This window comes from Balaenoptera musculus, chromosome 6 (assembly GCF_009873245.2).
Source record: "Balaenoptera musculus isolate JJ_BM4_2016_0621 chromosome 6, mBalMus1.pri.v3, whole genome shotgun sequence".
NCBI lineage: Eukaryota > Metazoa > Chordata > Mammalia > Artiodactyla > Balaenopteridae > Balaenoptera > Balaenoptera musculus.
The window spans coordinates 26,129,392-26,155,447 of record NC_045790.1 but is presented as its reverse complement, the minus strand read 5'-3'; the positions used below and the strand labels follow the sequence as shown (position 1 = coordinate 26,155,447).

The 26,056-nt window shown below is 40.6% G+C and overlaps 1 protein-coding gene and 1 non-coding gene across 5 annotated transcripts in view; both read left to right on the top strand.

Moving 5' to 3' along the window:
• Positions 1 to 26,056, top strand: part of IARS1 (isoleucyl-tRNA synthetase 1) — an 80,489-nt gene that overhangs the window by 23,389 nt on the left and 31,044 nt on the right. For all 4 annotated transcript variants that reach the window (XM_036854976.1, XM_036854978.1, XM_036854980.1 and 1 more), the window contains exons 8-20: positions 2,317 to 2,404; positions 2,673 to 2,733; positions 5,607 to 5,702; positions 8,686 to 8,808; positions 9,327 to 9,418; positions 10,344 to 10,442; positions 12,599 to 12,725; positions 13,999 to 14,072; positions 14,452 to 14,646; positions 16,576 to 16,662; positions 18,381 to 18,464; positions 19,597 to 19,741; positions 21,357 to 21,477. In XM_036854976.1, the coding sequence (XP_036710871.1) occupies positions 2,317 to 2,404; positions 2,673 to 2,733; positions 5,607 to 5,702; positions 8,686 to 8,808; positions 9,327 to 9,418; positions 10,344 to 10,442; positions 12,599 to 12,725; positions 13,999 to 14,072; positions 14,452 to 14,646; positions 16,576 to 16,662; positions 18,381 to 18,464; positions 19,597 to 19,741; positions 21,357 to 21,477 (1,392 nt within the window). The remainder of the gene's footprint in view (positions 1 to 2,316; positions 2,405 to 2,672; positions 2,734 to 5,606; positions 5,703 to 8,685; positions 8,809 to 9,326; positions 9,419 to 10,343; positions 10,443 to 12,598; positions 12,726 to 13,998; positions 14,073 to 14,451; positions 14,647 to 16,575; positions 16,663 to 18,380; positions 18,465 to 19,596; positions 19,742 to 21,356; positions 21,478 to 26,056) is intronic.
• Positions 24,106 to 24,214, top strand: LOC118897598. The gene has a single exon (XR_005020488.1). It is a non-coding gene; the product is annotated as a small nucleolar RNA SNORA84 (small nucleolar RNA).

Genomic DNA, 26,056 nt, shown 5'->3' with positions numbered 1-26,056 from the left:
CAATTCAAGCACTAGCTATCTGGATCTAGAGTCAGATATCACAGGTCAAGAGCTTAGTCCTACAAAACTGCCCCCTGCCACTGCACCCCCCCCTTTCAGATGTCAGTCACAAGTTCCGATTGTCACCTGGGCTTCTCACCAACCCATGACTTCCTCCTTGGGTCTGAAGAGCAACTCACAGAACTCAGAAACATTGTACTTACTAGATTACCGGTTTACTATAAAAGGAGATTGTAATGGATACACATGAACAGCCAGACGAAGTGCATAGGGTGAGATCTGGAAGGGTAGCAAGCACAGGAACTTCTCTCCCCAGAACTGGGGTGGGCTACTCTCATAGCATGTGGATACGTTCACTAACCTGGAAACTCTCCAAACCCCATCCTTTTGGGTTTTTATGGAGGCTTTATTACATGGGCACAATTGATTAAATCATTGGCCATTGGTGATTGAACTCAATCTCTGACCCCTCTCTCCTCCCCAGAGGGGGCTGGAGGTGGAGTATGAAAGTTCCAACCCTGTAGCCATGTGCTTGGTTCACCATCCTTAGGTTACCTAGGGGTTTTACAAAAGTCACTCCATTAACGTAACAAAAGACACCTTTGGTTCCCATCACTTAGGAAATTCCAAGGGTTTTAAGAGCTCTGCCAGAACAGGGATTAAGACCAAATATATATTTCTTATTATATATCATAGTATCATAGAATTGGTACCAGAACTTGAGAACTTTGTACCTTTCAAATATTCCCTGGTGTCAAGTTAACCATAGTTTCAAAGAGGCCCTTTCCGTAGAGATTTATATGAAAAAAGAAGGTTGGTACCTTCAGGTTTCTATAGTTTATGGGGAGCAGGGGGAAGTCAGGGAAAGAAAAGAAAAACTCATAGCCAGAAAAAGAATCTGTCTTACAAGACAGTTAACTTGATTCACAATAGCTTGTGCTATCAAGGGAAGAATATTGAGAAAGGAATGGGAAAGTGTTGGGTGTCAGATATTTTTATCATTATTTAGCTGTGCCTTAGGAGTAGCTAAGACCAAGAGTTGGTTTCTAACGATATCACCTGGGAAGGAACTGTTTCCATATAGAGCCTGGCTCTGGTGTCTACTGCTGCTTCTCCCTGCAAGTGCATTTCTGTCTGTTATAAGTTTCCTGTGTTGCCTGTGGGTCATGGTCATTCCATAGTGAGCCTGACAGCCTTAAAGGCCATCTGGCTGAGATTTCAATCATGTCATTCATCTGCCTGCATACAACTCTTTTACTTCTTGGACCATGTGTTCTGTGTTTTTTTCAGAAAATATAGACTCCACTTATAATGAAATTCCTGTGAGGTCAGAACTGGTGGGTGGCAACATTATTTGTGGTAGTTTTTCAGTGAATTGCAAAGGCCTTCACAATGATCCATAGATGCTCATTTTTCTTAGAGCCTTAGTATATTCTTGGGTATAGCTTTAGTATATTCTTGGGTATGTCGTACTTTACATGTGGACGTTTAAATTAACCTAAATTTTTGTAAGGCAATTTGTTAGTATCTATTAAATTTTAAATGTTTATGCATTTGTTTCAGCTTTTCTCTTCCTAGGATAGTATCCTCCAGAAATGTTTCCAGTATGGGTACAAAGACATGTATAAGGATATTCGTTATCCCAGTGTTCATAGCAGTAGCAATTTGAAAACAGTTTAATTGTCTAGCATGAATTGGTATGTTAAAAATAACTTGTACCTCCATAAGATGGAATACTATAGAGCTATTTAAAAGAATGAGAAAATCTGTATGTGCTAACATATGAGAAAATGTTCACAACGTATTATGTGAAAACAAATTACAAAACTGTATTGAGTTATATCCCATAATTATTAAGTTACATGTTTACATAATATGTATGTTAATATATACATAGAAAAACACCTGGAGGAATAGACACTGTGTCGAGGCGGGGGGCGGGGTGGGGTGGGGAGTTTGAGATTATGGGAAACTTTTACTTTGTGATCTTCTTGGTTTGCTATTGTTACGGATTTTAAACACTCATATATATTACTTTTGGTAGGAGAAAATAAAGATTAATTTACTTAAAATGAATAGAGGTATAGTTAACAACAACTGATGAGCTGCCTTAACAGCATTTGATGTTTTTGTCTTTTTCGTATTTGGAAAGCACGTGTGCCCTAGCGTTCTTTGTGGTATTCCTCTGTCAGTGCTGAGCGCATTGGATGCAGGTGATATAGGAGCCCCTGGAGGGAAAAATATGCAGATGCGTGTCTTTAGCGTAAGCCAAAGCTTGAATATCATTGAAGTCCACTTTTTCCCTTGCTCTCATAGATGCTGTCAGAGGAAAATTATACATTTTAATGGAAGCCAGACTATCAGCCCTCTATAAATTGGAGAGTGACTATGAGATCCTTGAAAGGTGAATATACAAATCATTGATTTGTACGTGTGTGTGTGTGCACGTGCATGTGTGTGTCTTTAGCTTTAAAAAGTGAGATACCTTATTGCCCAAAAGCTATATTATTCAGGTTTAGTTTTAAGTACTAATACCAAGTACATTCAGGTCACACGTTCCAGCACTAATGATTTAGGAACAGGGAAACCAGAAGGGAATGGTAACTTGATGTGGCTGCAGCCTCATTTCTTTGATGATTTTAATTGTGAGTTTGCCTTTCTCTTTTTTCTAGATTTCCTGGTGCCTATCTCAAAGGCAAGAAATACAGACCCCTGTTTGACTATTTTATAAAGGTGAGCTTAGAGACTTCTACCACAGGAGCTCTCCACAACCCATGTATTTGATAACTGGAGTGGTATTTATATTTTCTTATTGTTATATTGTTCATACAAGTATGCCTAAATCCAAAAATCTGTTTTAGTATTACAAAAATTAAATTCTGTTTGTATTGCCTTCTTGTTTTAGTAATTAAAATCCTATAGGAATTTTTAAATACTTTTCTCAAATTACATAAGGAATCAGTTACATTGATAAGATTTAATGTGTGTATATTTGTATTGTTTATAGTCTGCACATCACCCAGGAAAGTCATTGAGGTGTTTTTTGTTTTTTGAGTTTGTTTTTACAAATTTAAGATAGTGCTCAGATAGTGCTTTTACAAAACTGTGTGTGTAAAAGTAAACAGAGTTCATTTCAAGGAATTGATGAGGTGGGTGCTTTAAGCTCAGACATTTAGTAACTTAGTTCTTATAAGAATCACAAAGCTATTTTATGTGGTTTTCCATTTTCTGGCAACAGAATCCACAGCTGTAGCTGTAAACCCCACCACCAACAACAAAAGAATAAAGTCAGCAGGAATTTCCTATTGGTTCTTATTTATAGGTCTTGGAGTGAAATAATGAGCAACGCTCTCAGACCTGGTTTTACACATTATGTGGAAATTATATTCAGTTGGACGTAGCATTAGCCAGCAAAACCTTACACCATAGCCCAGGATAAAATATTTGCTTACCTCCGTTCTGATTCAGTGTAGGGATAGAGTTTGGCTGATGCAGGTGATCTCTGCCATTTGGGCTCTGTCCACAACGTCACATCTGCCTCTACACTTTTGTGCACCTCAGTGTTTTCCCACGTTTCTTATCTCCTAACTAATGGCATTCCTCCTCATTCCATGTTGCTGCTGATGGATTTCCAAACACTTTACCTGGTCTGGTCCCTCCCTGTGAGCCTGCAGTCATTTGCCAGCACATTCCTCACTGGGTATTCTCCACTTGACACAAGGCAGTCCTACTCTCTAACCACATTCCCTAATGTTGATTTAAACATATCCTTTGCTTCCATCACACTGACCCTTTCTTTTCCCCCCTCCCTGCCTTTGCCTTTGTTTTTATTGTCTTCCTCCTCTTTTTAAAAAAACCCTCACCTTTCTTTAATGTCATATCAGCTTGACACTCTTCAAGGCTAAACTCAGGTGCCATCTGAAAAAAAAGTATTTTTTGAAATGCTTCTTTGGTTTCTCCCTCTGAAAAATATCATTCCTGCATTCTTCTCTTCTATATCATAACATGTTTTGTTTTTTCTTGTATTTGTTTTTATTTGTCTTAAAACCTCTTACACTAGATCCCTTTGAGAACCTAAGGAAAGTTTAACCCTCTCAGAAAATGCACATGGACGCAATAGATAGGAACTTTAGGTTAAATCAGAAGTCTGTCTGGAATATGCACTCAGTTCATACTGACCTCAGTTATTTAAGAACAACTATCCATTCATTTAGCTTCCTGAAATTTCTGGAACGTTTGGTGAGTTTTAGAAAGATGCTGCAAATTCTTTGAAGACAAAAATCATCTGGTGTATACCTAAAATACACATGTTCTGAAATATTAAGTGGGAGCTATGAGAGTAGATGCTGTCTGTGAAGGACAGCACTATAGCTCTCTGTGTGAATGCTGACCCAGTTCAGCCTTGGCAGGGGAAGGATCTAAAACTGGACTTTGAGAGATAGGAATGCAATGCAGGGTTTCTTTGTTAGAAACCCTCTACAGTTAGAAACAGTAAGATACCTTTGTATTCCCTATTCTTACATCTGAGAACCCACATATTATCTCTCCATGTTTAAACTATTGAAGACATACCTTTTAGCACCTATCATACCACACCAAAAATATTTCCAGGTGACTTGGATTATAGCAATTAAAAATTCATAGTTATTTTTCAAGTTTAGTTTTAAGTGAATGCCAAAGAATTAAAGAGTTGTGATATAGTTGAAAATAAAATTGCGTTTGGAACCAGAAGACCTTCTTTCAGGTCATTACTAGTTGTTATGATTTGGGCAAACCATTTCATCTTTGTTCAGAGTTTGTTCATCTGTGAAATTCAAATACAACCAGAGTATTTTTAAAACATGAGACTGCTGATGCAGGATTATAGGATTTTTCACAGGATTATAGGATTAAATGTGAAAATAATTTCTGAAAGTACTTTTTGCAAAGGCAGAGAGGTAAGAAAGCAAAGGGTCAGTTTGGCTGAAACAAAGGGTATGTGAAAAGAAATATTAAGAGATGAAGGTAGAAGAAGTAGGTCTGTAGTGTTATGTGTATGAACCTGACTTTATTGTTGTTACAAAGAAAATCAAACTGAAAACATTTCCCTTCAGTGTTACAGTAGGTGGAATACCTGTAACTAGAACTTGTAACTCAGCTCCCATCCCGATTCTTCCAAGGTTTGCCTTTTATTACTGAATAACCTGATCTGGACTGAAAGGAAAAGGAGCAGCAAAGCATATGCAGTGATTGAAAATATACCAGGAAGCGAATCGTTAAGGAAGCACATCGTCTGAGACATTTTCACAATAAACTGCATTCTAGGGCAGGGGTGAGGTTGGAAGAACTGATGAAAAAGCACAGTTTTGTGGCGAAGAAAGTTAGAAATTTTTCTCTGCAAGTCTTCAAATAATTATTTCATTTATAAGTGATGAACTGTTACTCATGGAAACAATGTATTGAATTAGCATGTTTCTTCCCAATCTGAATTATTCTGTCTTTTCTATTTCTGAAAATAATTTTGCATGTTAAAAGATTTTTCAGGCTCTTACCAAAAACTGTTATTAAATTAATATTATGGTATGGTATTGTTTTATTCTTTAAGCCTGATAACCTTTCTTTTCCAGTGTAAAGAGAATGGTGCTTTTACTGTGCTTGTTGACAACTATGTGAAGGAGGAAGAAGGCACTGGGGTTGTACACCAAGCTCCTTACTTTGGTGCTGTGAGTAGTATATGTCTTGCAAATGCATTTATGAGAAGTAAACGTCAGTGGCCACTGAGTCGTGTGTGTGTGTGTGTGTGTGTGTGTGTGTGTGTGTGTGTGTGTGTGACAGGGAGAGAGAAGAGAGATGTTTCTCACTGTTGTTCACACTGTGGAGTTAACCTCGTTTCAGGCTCACTGCCCCCAGAGATACCTTATAAAACTTGCATCTGTAATTCCTTCACCCTGAGCTGATTTTTGAAAATGGTGTGCTAAATCCTGAGTGTTGCTGGGCATTTAGTCTTTCTAAAAGGCATGCTATGTTTTCATTCATTCACTATTTACTTGCTATACGCTTTGCCATTTATGATATGCAGTTCTGGGAGTTTTGACAAGGGCATAGAGTCATACAGTCACCACAACCATCAAAACGCTGAAAGGTTCCATCACCTTTGCTGTGTTCTTGACTAAATAAATACTATATGATCAGAAGGGAGAATTTGACCTCTTTCCTCAAAGCTGTGCAGTGCGGTTAATTTTAAGTTTTGCCCAGAGTAATTTTTCAAAAAATGTAATCTTTTTAATGTAATTTGTATATGAATAAAACAAGAGCATAGGGATTAAGGGCACACATTTAGAACCAGACCTCACCTTAGGTCAGAGCTCTGCCACTAACAGGCCATCCCTGGGTAAGTTACTTAGCCTGTCTGGACTTCCTTTTCCTCCTCTGTGACATGGAATGATAGTACCTGCCCGTCTGGGTAACTACAAGGATTAAATGGAATCATCCATATAGAGCGTTTAGCACAGTGCCTGACCATTGTAAGAGTGTGTACAGTCACTGCTTGGGGTGTAGCACCCACTGGGGACCTACAAATTCCTCTTGGCTTGATCATTTTGTCAGTGAGAGAGGCAGTGAAGCTAGTCTGTCTCCGTTGGTCTTTTTTTTTTTTTTTTTTCATACTTAATCTGCAGGGATTTTTATTATGGAAGTCTTCAAACATACACAGAAGTAAAGAAAATATAATAATTCCTTATGTTCACATTATCCAGCTGCTTTAATTATTAATTTGGAATTTCTGTTATATCTGTCTCATTCCCTGTCCCCTTCCCCAACACCTTTTTTATTTTGGCTGGAGGGTTTTGTAGCAAATCCTCAACATCATATCTTTCATTTACAAATACTTCTGTATGCATCTCTGACTGATAAGGACTTTTATTTTTAACATAGCCACCATGCCATTATACCCAATAAAATTAACAGTTGCTTAATATCACCTAATACCTGGTCAGTATTCAAATTAGATGGAAAGTAAGCATTCTTGATAATACTATTTATTGAGTTTTAGGAACTAGTCAGATTTCAGCTATTCATTGTAATTTTAGGGTCAACTGGTGTCATTGTTCCACTGATAATAAATAATGAAAAGGTAACTTCTTGGTATGTATCTGTCCTGAATGCCAGGCAGGTTAATGTTGTAGAAGATCAGATCTTTAAATTTCAGCCTTTAACCCCACTTGGTAGACGTTTTCCAAGAGATCTTCCATGTTGCGGCTTTGCCAGACAATGTGCTATGTGATCTCTCCACAGAGTCTATGCACTTCTACATGACCATGTTGAACGTCACCTGTTATTCTGGCTCCACTCAGGAATGCTGCTCTTAGCTAGTCAAATTGAGTAGGGCTGTTTGCGCTATACTAAATGGTTCAAATTGCTGGACTTTGGGGCTTGTCCTGTCTGTGTTGCTTAGTGTTTTTTTTTCAGGGTCTTCCTTCATGGCCAGGCTGTCATTGCCTTTGGCTGTCGTGTGCCACACGCACATGTCGCATCACACTAGGCAGCCTCTCAGCATAGCGGGAGTTGAACATAGGCCCAGGTGGAGCCATACTGGCTTTCCAGTTTATCTTGGCGTCAAACCAGGGTATGGTTTCACTATTTAGTCCAAGACAGTCCCTTTAATTTTAGATTCAAACAGCATAGCACGGAGGTAAAGACCTTGGACTCTAGAGCCAGGCTGTTTGGTTCTGAATGTGAGCATTGCCACTTTGCAGCTGAGTTATTTCTTTGTGCCTCAGCTTCTTCATCCGTAAAATGGAGATACTTGCTGGTTTGTCTGAGGGGAACACATGATGAAAACCTAGTACATCTATCTGCCTTCCTCACAGGATCGTTGTAAAGGTTAAATGAGCTAATGTAATGTAGTCAGATGTTCAGAGCACTGTTTGATATAGCACTTTATGTGTTTGCCCTGATTATTGTTAACATTGCTCAAAATGTATTCCTGAAGCATTGTGGTGTACCCAGCCTGCCTGGGGCCCATATTACTTATTTGTAAAGTGAATAGTTCGGGGTTTTTTTGTTTGTTTGTTTGTTTGTTTTATTATTTTTTTAAATTTATTTATGCACGCCACACCACGCGGCTCGCGGGATCTTAGTTCACCGACAAGGGATTGATCCCAGGCCCTGGCAGTGAAAGCGCCAAGTTCTAACCACTGGACCACCAGGGAATTCCCGTAAAATGAATAATTTGGATTTAGATCACTGTTGCCATCCTTTCAGGCACTCCTTGACAGGATGCAGATACATATGCACATCAGGCATTGTGCAGTACTAAACAGTTCATGCCCTACACGTGTATGTTCTCCTGCTTTGTGCATACATGTATGTATATACATGCTGCTGTTATAAATCAAATTTGATTTTGTTCTAATGTATTCATATGTGGCATCTTTCTTCTTACTTAGTGGATACTCAGCTATATTAGGGGTTTGTGAGTAATGGCTGGGAAGACTGATCTAATCCCCTAACCCTGCTATAGGGCTCTGGATTCTCTGAATGATCCTTGAGTTAACTTCAGTTGAGAGGATAATGAAAGTTGGATACATTTATATGTCAGAATACTGAAAAATTCTCCTATAAATCTATTGCCTCATATGCTCCTCTCTTGCCACACCCACTCTTAACTGTTTTATTCTTCCCTTCTACCTTTCTCCTTTTCCCCAGGATGACTATCGGGTCTGTATGGATTTCAACATCATTCAGAAAGACTCTGTCCCTATTTGCCCTGTGGATGCTTCAGGCTGTTTCACAGGGGAAGTGACAGATTTTGCAGGACAGTATGTGAAGGTCTGTATCTTTATGGCTTAGAAAGGTGTCAGTTTCATCGTACTTCTTTCATTAATCAGTTTTTTGTTAAATAGCTTCCATATGTGGGATTTTTTTCCCGAGGAAGTAGATTTTGTTTTGTTTTGTTTGAGCACATAAAATCAGAAAAAATAGACGTATTATCAGCTGCATTCCAAGGGTCTAGTATCTTCAGAGGAAGCATGCTGTAATTTCAAAGGTAGGAATCAGAAAAAGTGGGCTCTGGTTTGTGACTCCGGAAACAGCTTTGTGACCTTGGGGTAATCATTGCTGATTGAAAACTTCACTACCTTAAGTGGTCTGGAACGTACTTTAAAAGTACTTAAAGTTACCCAGTGGCTGAAATGTGGACCAAGTATTTTTATAGTACATTTGTTATTTGTGCCTTTTATTCATAGTAAAGGTATCAAAATAACAAAGTTTAGTAATATACTTAATTATATTGTATTACTAAGTATTGTAGGATATTTTAATGGCTAGATTTTAAATTTTTTTTAAAGGATGCTGACAAAAATATCATCAGGACCCTAAAGGAACAAGGTCGACTTCTTGTTGCCAGCACCTTCACCCACAGCTACCCTTTCTGCTGGAGGTGAGATGAAATGTAGCTCGAGGTTCAGCTTTGTGGATACATTTGATATGTGTGCCCATTCCATCAATTCATGGTTCCCATCTCATTTGTATCCTTTAGAGTTAGTGTTTGAAAACTTCATTCTTGTTTTAAGGAGAATTTTATGAATTCATATATATAGTTATTTCATTACTTAGGTGTAAGAAACATAGGCATATACCAATATGTATTGTGTTGGGATCACAGTTCTCTAGGATGAGATATATCTCTAAAATTTTCTAATGGAATTTAGTGAGAAATATAATGTGCAATTTTTTTTTGTTGGCTGCATTGGGTCTTTGTTGCTGTGCATGGGCTTCTCATTGTGGTGGCTTCTCTCGTTGCGGAGCATGGGCTCTAGGCATGCAGGCTTCAGTAGTTGTGGTGTGTGGGCTCAGTAGTTGTGGCTCATGGGTTCTAGAGCACAGGCTCAGTAGTTGTGGCGCACGGGCTTAGTTACTCTGCGGCATGTGGGATCTTCCAGGACCAGGGATTGAACCCGTGTCCCCTGCATTGGCAGGTGGATTCTTACCCACTATGCCATCAGGGAAGTCCCTTTGATGCAAGTTTTAATATAACATCATACTATAAAGATGTGGGTGAAAATGGAATGTTCAATGGCATCACGTTTTGTTCCCATGTTTCCTCTTTGCTGAGGTTGACATCATTTCTTAGTCAACTGTCACACAAGCAGAACTATATTTTTTCTTGTTCTCTTATTAGCTTTCACCCTCTTGTGAAAGATAGAGGGAGATGACATAGACATTAGTATTTGCAATAGAAATAAATATCAGTAGAAGGCCTAATAGTTGGTGGTGATATCAGTAAGAAACTAAAGGTCAGTCTTACCCTTTGCCCCTGCATACCTCAGTCTGCCCAGCCACGTTCTGCATTTTTGCTTCCGCAGGTCAGACACTCCCCTCATTTACAAAGCAGTGCCTAGCTGGTTCGTTCGGGTGGAGCATATGGTAGACCAGCTGCTGAGGAACAATGACCTATGTTACTGGTGAGCAATAAGATGTGTGTCTTCATAATGTCCTTTGTCATGTAGTTAGTACTGGTTTATACTTCCCTCAAGTTATAGTAATTTTAAAAGCCATCTTTTATTGTATATTGTAATAATAGCTATTTTTCTGTTTATTCAGGAACACAAAATAATTTAGATAATATTATATAACAGAAGAAACAGCCCTCTTATGACAGGACATATAGGGGAACATTTTTCTTTTTTAAACCCAATGGAAATGAGAAGTTGCCATTTATTTGATTTAAAGAATGGAATGACTTTGGAAAACTGGCTGTACTCTCAGAGTCCATTAGCTTTAAATAATAGTCATTTTCAGGATATACATTTATTTTTGGATATACCTACAAAAGCCATTTACACTTACTATTTTTGACAGTTGTTGAGTTCCTAAAATATGGCGATATCTTGTGTACACTGGTTTCATGGATAAACACTGCAGGTACAGAAGCCTTTCTCTCCTCAGCTAATATCTAAACTGCAGAGAGGTGTTACGGTAGTTCCTCCATTTTTCCATAGGGGGTATGTTCCAAGACCTCCAGTGGATGCCTGAAAACGCAGATAGTACCAAACCCTATACTGTATATACTGTGTTTTTCCTATACCTACATACCTATGATGAAGTTTAATTTATAAATTAAGCACGGTAAGAGAATATCCAAATTGCCAGCATCACTGCTTTTGCCCTTTGGGGCCAATTTTTAAGTAAAAAGGGTTATTTGAACACAGGCACTGAGATAATCAACAGCTGACGTGGTAGCCGAGATGGCTGCTAAGTAACTAATGAGCGGGTAACATATACAGCCTGGATACACTAGACAAAGGGATAGTTCAGTTCCCAGGCAGGACGGAGTGCAAGGGCGCAACACTTCATCATGCCACCCAGAAAAGTGTGCAGTTTAAAACTTAAGAACTTTTTACTCCTGGAATTTTCCTTTTAATATTTTTGGGCCACGGTTGACTGTGGGTAACTGAAACCATGTAAAATGAAACCACAGATAAGGGGGGACTACTGTACTTCAACCTGTAGGTGCAAAAATGATACAAAACTAAATCTGTGTATTCCAGAAGAATGTTTTTCCCTGAGAGTTTTGAGGGTAATCACTATTTCTTATTTTCCCCAAGAATCCGACTTGACTTTAAGTTGTGTTCTCTGGGGAAGTAAGAAATAGTGCATTTGATTTTGGAAGAATGGGAAGAATCTCAGGGCAGTAAAAGAAAACTATAGCTTCCTATATTTCTTAGCAAACTGAATTTCTCAAGAGCAAAATGTTTTTTCATTTTTATACATAAGAAGCTCTTTAGTTTCCTAGTGGAGTGCTGAGTATAGGATATTCATATGGCTGCCTCATTGGGGGTGGTGGCGGGAGGTGTGCAGGCCTGTAAACTGTCCTAGGATGGTAACTGCAGCACCTGAGAGGACAGAATGTTTTGGAGCCTAGGTGTGCCCTAACTCAGCCTTGAGCTTGGCAGCGTTTCCTACAAAGCTGAACCTTAAAGAATAAGGAGTCATTTACCAGTCAGAAGCTATAAGAGCCTTGGGTAGGGGAGTGGCTGAGGGAAGGAGGGTGGCGGGGTGAAGGTTATCGAAGTGGAGGGATGGCATGGACAGAGGCAGTGAGGTAAGAAGCTGCATTCTAAGGAACTTGCCTTATTGCTAGAGCCTAAAGTGCAGTGGCAGGGGGACTGCAGGTGAGCCTGGAGAGGCAGCTTCCCACCAGCTACACAAAACCCCCACCTATTCAGACTCTTACTTTGTAGGTGATTAAGAGCCCTTGCTAATGAGTTTCAGTAAAAGCGCTATTGTATGGATGACCTGAAGACTAGATCTAAGTAAGATCAGGCTAGCTGTCGTCATGGTGATTGGTTAAAGGATTGCGGCAGTCCTGCAGTTGGAGAGCAGGACTGGGAAGCTTGTGTGCTGTGGGGTTTCATATTACAGAGCATCTTCCTGGGATGGATTCATAGCAGAAACAGCCTCTGTGGGTCTTCTCGTGATGTCCATTTGGAAGACATTCTCCTAGGAGTGAGCTCAGCATTTCCAGAATGTTAGGTTCATAAAGGCTTATGCAGATCTAATTTACAAATTTACTTACTAATGTTTTTATATGATTGGTTATCTGATCTGTTTATTGCAGGGTCCCAGAGTTTGTGCGAGAAAAGCGATTTGGAAATTGGCTGAAAGATGCACGTGACTGGGCAATTTCCAGAAACAGATACTGGGGCACTCCTATCCCACTGTGGGTCAGCAATGACTTCGAGGAGGTGAGGCAGGGCAGTGTTTACTTGTGTTGATTTTTGCTAAAGCACTTCATTCATGCATCTCAGTATGGGGTAAAAGAATATGGTTTCTTTTTTTCTTTGCCCCTTCCTTATTGCATCAGTTTTTTTTTCTTTGTTCCTTCCTAGAATTATGACATAAATAAGAATATGTTTTTAAGATTTTAATTTATTTTTACTTTAATTAAATATAGTTTTAAATTTCCCTCTGTGTAAAAGTGAAAAATATAATTTGTATTTTTCTCGAGAAACTCCTCACATTGTTTATCTTGTTTGCTCAGAACTCTTTTTCTCCTTTTGAGTTTCTGATGAACAGAACAGAGACTCCACCCCCTGCACTAAGTCACAGCATATTAAAACAGCCTTATAGTGATAAAAAAGGACAACTGAAAAAAATTACCAAAGCATTGCAGACCTTTAATTTAAAATCAAATGTGTGTGTGTGTGTGTGTGTGTGTGTGTGTGTGTGTGTCTAAATAAATACATACATAGGTATATAGATGTATTCCCTCTGTCCAATGCTGACAGCATTAGAACAGTCATGAGCAGCAGCAGCAGCCCAGGGACCTCAGTAAATCTCCAGTAGGGACCTGAAAGGCAACAGTGAAGTAGCTGAATCAGAGGACTTTTCAGGACTGAGCAGGAAGGGCAGAGAAAGAGGCTGTGGGTATTCAGTAGGTAGCAGATGACTTCTGGGTGTGAACCCACAGCAGCTCCTGCTGGTGCAGCCTAGCTACACGGCCCCTGTTAGATGACTCACCCTGTTCTGAATGCCCCTGCTGGGCCCATCTCCCAGCCTCCTTACACGAGTATAATCCTAATGTCTTGCAATCTGACTATTTGGTCCAGTTCATGCACAATAAATTAGTTCCAGCTTTGACTTGAGAAGATTTCAGATTAAAGAGCCAAGTTCAAGTGCCAGGAACAAACTAAGATGCCTTAGAGTAACAGTCTAGGCATTTCACTTATGCTGGTTATTTTCGGCAGAGATTTGGACATAGTAGACCCTCAAGAAATACTCGTTGAGATGATGGCTGTGAAATTCTCTCCTTGTAGGGAATCCCTCTGATATAGGGATAGGTAGCAAAGAAGTGAAGTCTGCTCACCAATTCAGACAGTGACCTATAGTCTTTCATGAGGTAAGCCACCTTGATGATAACTCATGAAGATCAAAGGTTTCTAAACCTAAACATGAATGTTACATAAATTAACTCTGTTTGATCTTTGGCTCTGAGGTCTTTTAACTTTGTTTTGACAGGTGGTGTGTGTTGGGTCAATGGCAGAACTGGAAGAACTGTCAGGAGCAAAGATCTCAGATCTCCACAGAGAGAGGTCAGTTTCTGAATGTTTAATTCACTTCAGTTCAGTATCGGGCTAGGTAGCCTGTTAAGACATGGTCTCTGTATCAGATCACAGAGCTACATGTAGAAATCAAACACTAGTTTGCTGAATTACTTTGTTGTTGATGATTCATGTCATATTAAGGAAAGGTGGCCTCTTGTCCTTGAGTTAGATGTCAGGAGACTTTGGTATATAACCTTCCAGATGGAGCCCTGATGGTGCTCTCTGAAAGCCTGTGAGAACTGCCGATATTTCTGTTTGCAGATGCATATGAAAGAGCTGTGAGGGCATTGTGTTTCCTCTTGGCAATTAAACTGTAATTTCTGTTTTGCTTAAAATTAATAGAAGTGGCTACTTCTTTGTTTACTAGCATTGACCATCTGACCATTCCTTCACGCTGTGGGAAGGGATTGTTGCATCGCATCTCTGAAGTGTTTGACTGTTGGTTCGAGAGTGGCAGCATGCCCTATGCTCAAATTCATTATCCATTTGAAAACAAGAGGGAGTTTGAGGATGCATTTCCTGCAGATTTCATTGCTGAAGGCATTGACCAAACCAGAGGATGGTATGTTTCTTGTTCTTTAAAGCGTTTTTATATTTATTTATTTATTTATTTATTTTTGGCTGCATTGGGTCTTTATGCTGCATGTGGTCTTTCTCTAGTTGTGGCGAGCGGGGACTATTCGTTGCGGTGTGCGGGCTTCTCATTGCGGTGGCTTCTCTTCTTGCGGAGCATGGGCTCTGGGCACGCAGGCTTCAGTAGTTGTGACACACGGGCTTAGTTGCTCTGCAGCATGTGAGATCTTCCTGGGGCCAGGGATCGAACCTGTGTCCCCAGCCTTGGCAAGCGGATTCTTAACCACTGTGCCACCAGGGAAGGTCCCTCTTTAAAGTGTTTTATTGCTTTGATTTAACAGGTATTTTACTGAGCATTTAACATTGATCAGCTGGGTGCTGGGGAGATTGTGTCAAACAAGACAGGCTCTGCTCCTGCCCTCTGCCCCTCACCACTAAACATACCATAAAAGTGTCTTTTGAGCAGGAATCTCACACTATATTAGGGCTGTAGTTTTAGAGTTTGAATTGTTTCTTTGACATTTTGAAATACAGAGATTTTGGTGTATGGAAAGATTAAGTGATACAAAACAATTAATGTGTCCTTAGTTTGTTTACTTCAAATTATTTACACAAGTGTTTAGTGGGTATTTCATACAAGATACTGGAGTGGGTGCTACAAATTGGAGGGTTAGTTGAAAATGTACTAAGATCTTAAGGCTAGCCTCATAACATTCTAAAAAATCCAGGTTTAAAATTTTAAAAAAGAAAAAAAAAGCATGGTGGGGAGGACTTTGGCATTGGTTTTATCTGATGCCTTACCCAAAGCAGTACCCTCATTCTCTTAATTAGGAAAAGATGAATTACCTTCTCTTCATGCATGAGCTTGGCTGACCCAGGTTCTAATTATACTTTCATTAGTAATGTTTCTGCAGGAGTGTTTAGAGAATGTTGGTATCATTTTCTGTCTTTACAACTTGTAGTCATCACAAACTGATGGAATTCCAGCCTTAATGTTCTTAATGTTTTCAGCTTCCAATCCATTTTTCTATAGAAACAGCTACCATATACAAACTCCTGTTCTTAGGGAGGGCCAGATGACTCACCAATAAGTTGTTTCTCTGAGGAGTTGCCATGTCTGGCAACTGTTGAAAGCCTTCACGTGGGTCCCCATGTGCACATTGCCTCCCTCGCCTTCTGTCAGGTATGGGCTGCCTCTCATAAGAACCAGGGTCCTCCTGACCTGTCTGATTTCCGTCCTCATTAGTTGTGTCTGGTGATGTTCTTGGGATGCAAAATCAGGTCAGAGATGACACAAGTGCATTACTTACTGGGACAGCTTACATGGATGTGATAGAGTTCTTTTAGGGAACTAGCTAGCTAGCATATAAACATGCATGATATCTGATAGAATAAAAACATTTTCTATGTTCATATAGACTAGCTTTTAACTTTTGGATGAGAGTGCTTTTTTCATCTTTTGTCATCAGACTGTCCCATATGACCTTGTGCTAAAGGCAACACATCTCTGGATTTCCAGCCTGGCATTTCTGGGAGGTCCTGAGAGGCCACCAGTGCTGCCCTGCTCTGCCTTGTGGCTGTCCTCAACTAGCTCCCCAAGGAAGGTGATAGTACTGTCCCCAGCAGGGGGTCAGTACCTCACTCCAGGGCTTTATTTGCTTTAAATAAAGTTCATTTTATTTTTTCTAGTGAGAAGCTTTAATATGACTGGTCTGCAGTGGGTCCTGTGCCTAATTTTTCAGCACTCCCCAGATGATTCTGATGTATCCAGGATCAAGAACCATTGCTTTGTGATTATCAAGAAGTGTAACTTACCTAAAATAGAAATTCAGTCCAATAAGTAAACACAGTTTTTTTTCCTATGCTTGAATTCCTTTTCTTATTTTATTGAACTCTTTGTTTGTGGGTTTTTTTCCAGGTTTTACACCCTGTTGGTGCTGGCCACAGCTCTCTTTGGACGGCCGCCATTCAAAAATGTGATTGTAAATGGACTCGTCCTGGCAAGGCAGGTGCACTCCCTTGTGTAATAATGAGTTGCAGTTCCTGATCTCCTTTATTCTTACAGCATGTTCTGGTTGGATCTAACCATTCTTTGTGAATAGAGGAATTTAGGAATGCCCCAGCTCTGTTCCTATTCTCTTCCTTCCTTCTGCCTTTATACTTCTTCCTGCTCTCCCTTTTCATCCAACTCCTGTCTTGTGCTCTTCTCAACCTGTAACATTCTGTCTCTACGTGTTCCTATGTCTTAGGAGAAGGACTGCATTAAGAGCTAAGCCTAATGGAGGAGGACAGAGGGGAGGACATGTGTCCCATGATACTACTAGTGATAAAATAACATTTGTCATTTAGAATTTTATAAAGTACTTTTGCTTATAGCTCTTATTAAATCTGTACACTGGTCCTTTAGTATAGATTTTTGTCATCCTGTTTTTAATATATGAGGAAGCTGTTGGTTTTAGAGGCTTATTATAGAGGAGTCTTATTTTTTCCTTTGCTTCTACTGCCTCTAGTCATTAAAAGTAAAAACAAATAAAAAGAAGAAAATGAAATTTTTATACCTAGATACCTTGCTTCATGTGCTGTTCAAGGCGGGGGATGACACCTGGCACTGTACCAGGCTCTGTTTTGAGCATTTACACGTCTTCACTCATTTATCCCCAGAACTATTTGAAATGGGTCCTTTCTTTGTCCATTTTGACATTTGAGGAATTTGAAGTGCAGAAAAATTAAGGTCATACAGCAAAAGAGTGTGAAATTCTAGTTCTATACCCAGGCAGTCTGGCTCTATAGTCTGTACTTTTTTTTTTTTTTAATTGAAAATCTTACAGAATTATAGTTGTAAAAATTAATAGAGACCCCTCGTGTGCTTTGCCTGGTTCCCCCAATGGTCACGTTTTTGAAACTGTAGCACATTGTCATAATCAGGATGTTGATTGAATCACCAGTCTTATTCAAATTTCCCCAGTTTTACTCATTTGCTATTGCATGCAGTATTATCTCATATATAGGTTCCTGTATCCACCAGCACAGTCAAGATACTTGGCCTGTTTCAACATCACAGGATGCCTCTGTTGCCCTTTTATAACCATACCCACCCCACCCCTTCACACCCCTCCCACCTCAGCCTTCAATCCTAATCCCCATCCCCTGGCAACCATTAATCTATTCCCCATCTCTGTAATTTTGTCATTTCAAGTATGTTATATAAATGGATTCATATCATATGTAACCTTTTGTGATTGGCTTTTTTTGCTTACTGTAATTCCCTGGAGATACCTCAGGTGGTTTTATGGATCCATAGTTCTTTCTCATTGCTGAGCAGTGTTCTATGGTGACCCACAGTTTGACCTTTCACCTGCTGAAAGACATTGAGGTTGTTTCCAGTGTTTGCTGACTATGAATAAAGCTGTGAACTTTCAAAAATAAAGGTTTTGTGTGACTATAAGTTTTCGTTTCTCTGGGATAAATGCCAAGGCTGTGTTTTTTCACTGTTACACTCTGGCATCTTCCTGCTGCCATTTATCCCAAAACTTCTCCATTGACTCGCTGCAGTATTCAAAAAGAAGCTTAAACAGACATTAACAAAACAACCTATTGTTGTGCCTTAGTAGGAGCTTGTGTCCCATTTGCACTTTGTAGTATTCCAATTTGTAGATAATCTGTAACCACATATAAACTGTGATGTTGACTTATTTAATTGGTGTTTCCCTTCTGTGTTTCAAGTGATGGCCAAAAAATGAGCAAACGCAAAAAGAATTATCCAGATCCACTGTCAGTCATTCATAAATATGGTGCTGATGCCCTCAGGTACAAACCAGTGTTCTGCCTTGTGTGTATTTGTCATTTCTTATTAAGCATCTTACATTCTGTTAATCATGTTTTCAGTGATATTAATCATTCTATTAATTTGGTTTATAATTAGCTTTTTTAAAAAAATGCACGTCTGTTACATGGAGAATTACATTGGTATGGTGTTGACTTTAAATCCCCAAGGTGGTTTTCTAAATAGTAAAGATGTTTCTATATCTATAGGTCTTTTAGAAGAAGAGGCTCTGTGTTGGATTTTATTAAGCAGCACAAGTACTCCCAGGCTAGTTGCTGGAGCCTTTGCCTCATTCCTTCTGTAGGTTCCCTGTCTTATTGATATTAGAATTCTCTTATATCATTTATTTCAATTTTACACTTACTCCTCAAATAGCCATATGAGGTACAATTTATGCTAGAGCAAATAAAAATACTGAAAAGTTTTTAGAGAAATGTGAGATACTGCTTGAAATAGTCATAGTCATAAACGTTGAGTGCTCAGGTTAAAAGGCACCACAGAGATCTTATTCAGCATCCTCCTGTTACGAACACAGAGACCCACACCCAGGGGCTGTGGGCAAGCACGTTCACGGTTGCCATGTCGCCCAGGAGCAGTTAGTGGGGTGTCCTGCAGCCCCCAGTTATCTGTTAGACTCACCTTGGCGTAGCTGACAACTTGGGCCTCTTAATTCTTTGTGCTGAAGGCTGTCCTGTAAGATGTTTAACAGCATCCCTGGTCTCTGCCCCCTGAGTCCCTCTGTGCTGGCAGAGCACATGTGGCTGTTCCTTGTGAATCCCTGATGCCTGCACATATGCCCTGTAAAGAGGGCCTGGCTTCTTCCTCTTAGTGTTGCCATACTGCCTGAGGCCTGTGCTGGGACCAGCCCAGGGCATGCTTCTAGGTTAGTTCAGTGCCATATTTTGGTGTGGCACTTTTGGTCTCCCCTTTATAATTTGCTAGGTCTCTTACACAAAATAAGAATTTTGTCGGTTTTAAATTGACTGTTAGAAGCGTATTTATAATTCCTCACTTTTGTAGAAAAAGGGCTGATTTGGGTATTGCCCTGTCAACATGTCAGTAATATTTGGTTTACTGTCTACGTCCCTTTTCCATGTAATTTTTCTCCTCTTCCAGATTATACCTGATTAACTCCCCTGTGGTGAGAGCAGAAAACCTCCGCTTTAAGGAGGAGGGTGTTCGAGATGTCCTGAAGGATGTGCTGCTACCTTGGTACAATGCCTATCGCTTCTTCATCCAGAACGTCCTGAGGCTACAGAAGGTGTGGGTTGCAGTGCTGTGGGGTAGGGTCTGCCCCACTGAGCTGGGTTGAGCTGGGTTTGCAAAAGATGGTCAGGGGTCAGCTGTGATGCAGAGCTCCATGGGAGACAGGAGCTAACAGGCTCCGTGGGTGGGGGCTCAGAGCCACTGGGGAGGCCATAGATGAAAGTGTGACAGGTGTCTGGGGTCCATGCTGGGCCAAGAGCACAGGACCGGAACTTCACCATTTGGGTAGATGCTCACCTCTGCAAGACACAGAAGCCTCACCTGTTGAAGAAGAGTTGCACTGGATATTCATTTAGCCAGCCAAATTGGTGCTGGGGACTTAGTGATGGGGGAGCCAGTAAAGAGTCAGCTACTATCAGAGTGAGTGCCTAGTAAAGGCTGCTGCAGATGGGTGGTCAGGGAAGGCCACTTGATGAGTGCATTTGGCCTGAGACTCTGGAAGTGAGAGAAGTTTTCATTGGGTTGCTGGGATGAAAAATAGTGGTTGTGATATATATGAAAGTGCCTCAGAGCAGTTACCTGCTGGCCTGGGAGGCATCCTCTGAGAAGCCCCTTCCCTTACCTCTACTAACTGCTCTCAGGCCAGCAGGCTTCATTGCACATGTGCCTGTGCATGCTTCCTAGACTCCATTTGGGGTCAGGGCTCAGGTACCACTCATCTTTTTATCTCCAACACCTTAAAAGTAGAATTCCTTAGTAAACTACTTTTGACTAAACATGTGATATTATTCCTTCCTGAGAAACTGGTTGGAGAGCTGAGCTTTGAGCATCACATTCCAGCAGGCTGGTCACTCACTTCTTGCTGCCTCTGGCTCATCTCAGTCTGCTAAGGAACCCTCCCAAGAAGAACAAGGTCTTTGGGAACAACACCCCTAGTGTTCCTATCTTTTGGATCCCACCACCTCTCAGGCCAGCAGTCCTAAAGTGGGTCTACTTTGCAGGCTTCTTCTGGTGTGGGATTCAGGAACACAGGCTGGGTCAAACCACTCATAGTTGGGGCTCATCTGGGCATGGCAGAAAGATGCAGGCTCCAGCATCAGAGCAAGAGTCAGCATGGTCACTGCCTTGCCATCCTGATGGTGATGCCGTTGAATAGGGACAGGTAAAGTAGGCCTTCAGGATCAAGGAGGATTTGCAAAGGAAAAAGCAGGGGTGGAATAGAGCATTCTGGGTAAAATAAGTAATTTAAGCAAAGACATTAATTCCTAGTGCTCATTTTCAACTTACAGACAGTTGTCCAGTCCTAGCCAGCTTTGCTGTCCTTCCTTCCTCAGGTTTAAAGTAACTAAACCGCCTACTTAACGACAAGGTGTTGGAATATTTCTTAATTCGTAATTACTCTTTGGTGCATAGGAATCATTTTTTCCTAAATTCTCTTTAGTTCACTCAAAAATGTAATTCATTGATAGAGGACTTAATGTTCCAAGTTTAGAGTTTACTTGGAAAATATTGCTAAGAATCAGAAATTTAGATTGCCAACAGGGTCTGGGTTTTTGTGGTGTTTTTTTGATTTGTTTGGATACTTTCAGTTTAAATAATTTAAAAAATTCATTTCTCTACAGTAGTTTCCCCCAAGCATGCAGAATGTTTCAATAATTGTCACTTCCTAGGAGGAAGAAATGGAATTCCTTTACAACGAGAACATGGTTAAAGAAAGTACCAACATCACAGACCGGTGGGTCCTGTCCTTTATGCAGTCGCTCGTTGGGTTCTTTGAGACTGAAATGGCAGGTGTGTCTCTCTTGGGCCTTCTCCCAGGAATAAGGAGTCTTCTCTTTATAATTGTCCTTTTGATATTTAACTGTTTTTCTTTATAAACATAGAGGAATTTTTTTTTTTGAAGTATAGTTGATTTACAATGTTGCGTTAGTTTTTGGTGTACTGCACAGTGATTCAGAAATATAAATGTGTATATATATATTTTTTCATATTCTTTTCCACTGTAGGTTATTATATGATATTGAATATAGTTCCCTGTGCTATACAGTAGGACCTTGTTGTTTATTTTATTTATAGTAGTTTGCATCTGTTAATCCCAAACTCCTAATTTATCCTTCCCCCACCCTCTTTCCCCTGTGGTAACCATAAGTTTTTTTTTTTTATGTCTGTGAGTCTGTTTCTGTTTTGTAAATAAGTGCATTTGTATCATATTTTAGATTCCACATATAAGTGATATCATATGGTATTTGTCTTTCTCTTTCTGACTTACTTCACTTAGTATGATAATCTCTAGCTCCATCCATGTTGCTGCAAATGGCATTATTCTTTTTTATGGCTGAGTGGTATTCCACTGTATATGTATACGTGTGTGTGTGTGTATGTACCATATTTTCTTTATCTATTCATCTGTCAGTGGCCATTTAGATTGCTTCCATGTCTTAGCTGTTGTAAATAGTGCTGCAGTGAACATTGGGGTGCATGTATCTTTTCAAGTTCTCTCCAGGTATATGCCCAGGAGTGGGGTTGCTGGATCATATGGCAACTCTAGTCTTAGTTTTTTAAGGAACCTCCATACTGTTTTCCATAGTGGCTGCACCAATTTACATTCCCACCAACAGTGTAGGGGAGGGTTCCCTTTTCTCTACATCCTCTCCAACACTTGTTATTTGTAGACTTTTTAATGATGGCCATTCTGACTGGTGTGAGTGATACCTCATTGTAATTTTGATTTTCATTTCTCTAATAATTAGCAATGTTGAACATCTTTTCATGTGCCTCTTGGCCATCTGTATGTCTTCTTTGGAAAAATGTCTATTTAGGTTTTCTGCCCATTTTTTGATTGGGTTGTTTTTTTGGTATTGAGTTGTATGACCTGTTTACATATTTTAGAAATTAAGCCCTATCAGCCGCATTGTTTGCAAATATTTTCTCCTAGTCCATAGGTTGTCTTTTCATTTTGTTTATGGTTTCCTTTGCTGTGCAAAAGCTTATGTTTGATTAGGTCCCATTTGTTTATTTTTGCTTTTATTTCTATTGCCTTGGGAGACTGACCTAGAGAATGTTTTGCCTATCTTCTCTTCTAGGAGTTTTACGGTGTCATGTCTTATAAGTCTTCAAGCCATTTTCAGTTTATTTTTGTGTATGGTGTGAAGGAGTGTTCTAATTTCATTGATTTACATGTGGCTGTCCAGCTTTCCCAACACTACTTGCTGAAGAGATTGTCTTTTCTCCATCGTATATTCTTGCCTCCTTTGTGGAAGATTAATTGACTGTAGGTGTGTGGGTTTATGTCTGGGCACTCTAAACATAGAGGAAATTTTATAGAAATTTTGAGAGATACAGAAAAATAGATAAATATTTCTCTTTACCTCTCAAATATAATTTTAAGGCTTGTTAGTTGTAGAAATGTGTTGTTCCAAGGCCTTAGAGATTGTCTTGGGGGGATGTCTAGCGACCTCACCCCTCCACAGATACCACACAGGCCCATGGAATCACAGGCTTCAGTAGTGGATGCCCATGAGTTCAAAACCCAACTGCACCACTTGTTCCCTGGGGGAAACGTTACCTAATCTATGAGCCTCAATTTCTTTCTCCGAAAAATGCCTGGTAAGAGTTAATATAAGGCTGGGCTTCCCCAGTGGCGCAGTGGTTGAGAATCCGCCTGCCGATGCAGGGGACACGGGTCCTATCCCTGGTCCGGGAGGATCCCACATGCCACGGAGCAGCTAGGCTCGTGTGCCACAACTACTGAGCCTGTACTCTAGAGCCCGTGAGCCACAACTGCTGAGCCCGCGTACCGCAGCTGCTGAAGCCCGCACGCCTAGAGCCCGTGCTTCACAATGAGAGAGGCCACTGCAGTGAGAGGCCCGCGCACCGCAGCGAGGAGTGGCCCCTGCTCGCCGCAACTAGAGAAAGCCCACGTGCAGCAACGAAGACCCAACACAGCAAAAAATAAATAAGTAAATAAATAAAATTTTAAAAAAAAAGTAAATATAAGGCTCAGATGGAGATTATGTACATACAGTAGCTAGCAGATAATAGGTACTTAATAAGTAGTAGTTGTTATTAATATGTTTTTAATTTATTTTTAGGTCTACTTTATTAAATAAGTAGTCCCTGTTCAGCCTGGAAAAATTAGGAAATACAGAAAAACAATAATGAAGTTGACATTTCCTCACATTTCTCTTACCTAACAACAATGAATTTGATTTTAGACAGAGGTTGGAAAAGTAGGTTATGTTGGTTTCCTAGAAGTTGGAGATGGAACAACTGTAAGTCAAGGTGAGAAATTCCAGAAACTGTTAACCTGGATACCTGAGATGGGTCTGAGTGTATATGGGTCTGATAAAGTCTGTGGGCAGGGGAGAAAAGATGGCATCCCTGTGTGCACCCTCCTGACATAAACCAGCCTCCCCCAGCGTCCTGTGGTTACCAGGTGCTGTTGTTCAGGTACAGCACTCCAGTGGATTCGAGGGGCCAGAGCAATCTGGTTCATACAGGGGTCTTCCCTTCCTCAGCTGGTACATAGCTCTTCCTGGAATAGTTGGTGCCTCTGTGCTTGGCACAATAGGATGGTTAGTCCAGGAAATTTTGAATGTTTTATCAGTCATCCTGAAGGACTGCACCCACTCTATTAAACATATGTAATAAGGGTCATATGACTGTCAGACTGTTGGACAGATTGACATAAGTGAAGATGGAAATGAGCGTGCAAAGCAGACATCGGCACTTGCGTTCTCACCACACTCCCTGGGATACCTACTCATAGCTGTGTCCAGTTTTCCCTCCTGAGTGATATAAATGAATGGGATTGTTGCCTGGGGGCCCTTGCCATCTTTAGACAGCAGCGGCTGTGACCTGAGAATGTATATCCTGGCTGGGACCTGCTCTGCCTGGGAACTAGAGGTTTGGCAGCAGTTGTGCACACAGCCGAGTGGTAAGGGCCAGGTGCAAGAGGCTAGGTGGTACACGTTGAACTGATGAGAGGGGCTTCAGACCCAGATTGCCCAGTGCAGTTCCCACTCCACCAACCTGTCAGCTTAGTGCCCTTGCCTCCCTCATCAAAATAGAATTCTGAGAACTAAATAGGTAGCATCCTTGAAGAGTCTGCAGTTGGTATTAGTGATTTCAGTGGTAGCTGCTGCTCCCTTTTATTATATATGGGCTTTGTTTACCTTATAAGAGTTGAAACTCTTGAACACTCTGGCTTCCTAGAAGGTGAAAAGTGTAGTGAACCCTAGAAATAACTTAGATGGGCCTCTGTCTTTACAGAACAGGCCTCTGATCACAAAAATTGCCTCTCTAGAAATGTATGACCAGCGAGTGCCTCTGGTCTGGGGTCCAGTTGTTGGTCTAGCAGCACCTCAGTGCTAGTCTTTTTGAACTGCAACAGAGAACAACTCTGCCCTTGGCAACTTAACCACTGTGTTAGCTTAGACTAGGAACCTCATTAACAGTCACTGAACTCTTAATATAAATTGTGGTGTTTTTTTATGATTTTTGGTCTTACTCTCCTTGTTTTTGGTGTTTGTTTTTGTGCAACAGAGAGTATCAGTTAAAGGGGAGGTGAATGGCAAAAATCCTGAAGATAAGTCTGGGCCTCAAACAAAGTTGGCTAGATGCCCTTAACTTCCTGCTTGCCCTCTGAGTTCCTCAGGGGAGCCTTCAAATTTTTCTGATTCTTCAAGGTTCTTCTCTCCTTCCAATACCTCCTTTAGCTTTCTTTCCTTGACTATTTTAACCTTTAGAAACCCCGTTCTATTTTATGCACAGCCCCTGCCTGAGTTTCTCAGTGGCAGCACTGCTGACAGTTTGAGCTGGGTCATTCTCTGTGGTGGAGGCTGGCCTGTGCATTGTAGGTTGTTGAGCAGCATCCCTGGAGTCCACCCACCAGATGCCAAGAGTGCCTACCTCCCCAGTTTGACAACCAGCATGTCTCTGTAGACATTGTCAGTGTCTCCTGCAGAGCAAAATTGCTCTGGTTGAGAAGCCCTTATCTATGCTATGCCTCTTAGAATCTAATTAGAGCTTTTTAAGTGTCTGTCTTAGTTGAGGTCAAGGTAGCACAATGGAAGAAGTCAGGCTTTTGTGGTACTACCACCTGATACAGTTCCAGATAAATGGTGCCTCGTGGAGTAATCTGGCGGGCAGCCTCGGCCTCTCAGCCACACATACGGGGTTTCCTGTTTTCTCACTGACACTGGGAGTTTGCATGTAGCTCACAGGGTGGTTTGTGCATGCCCCTAGACACCTTGACAGCTATATAGTACGTCCTCAGTTTTGATTGTTTCACTTTGGTACTTCTGCCTCCTTAACAGGTGTGACAGCCCTTGGATGGCAGGGGCTGTTTGCTCGCTCTTATATCCAGCCC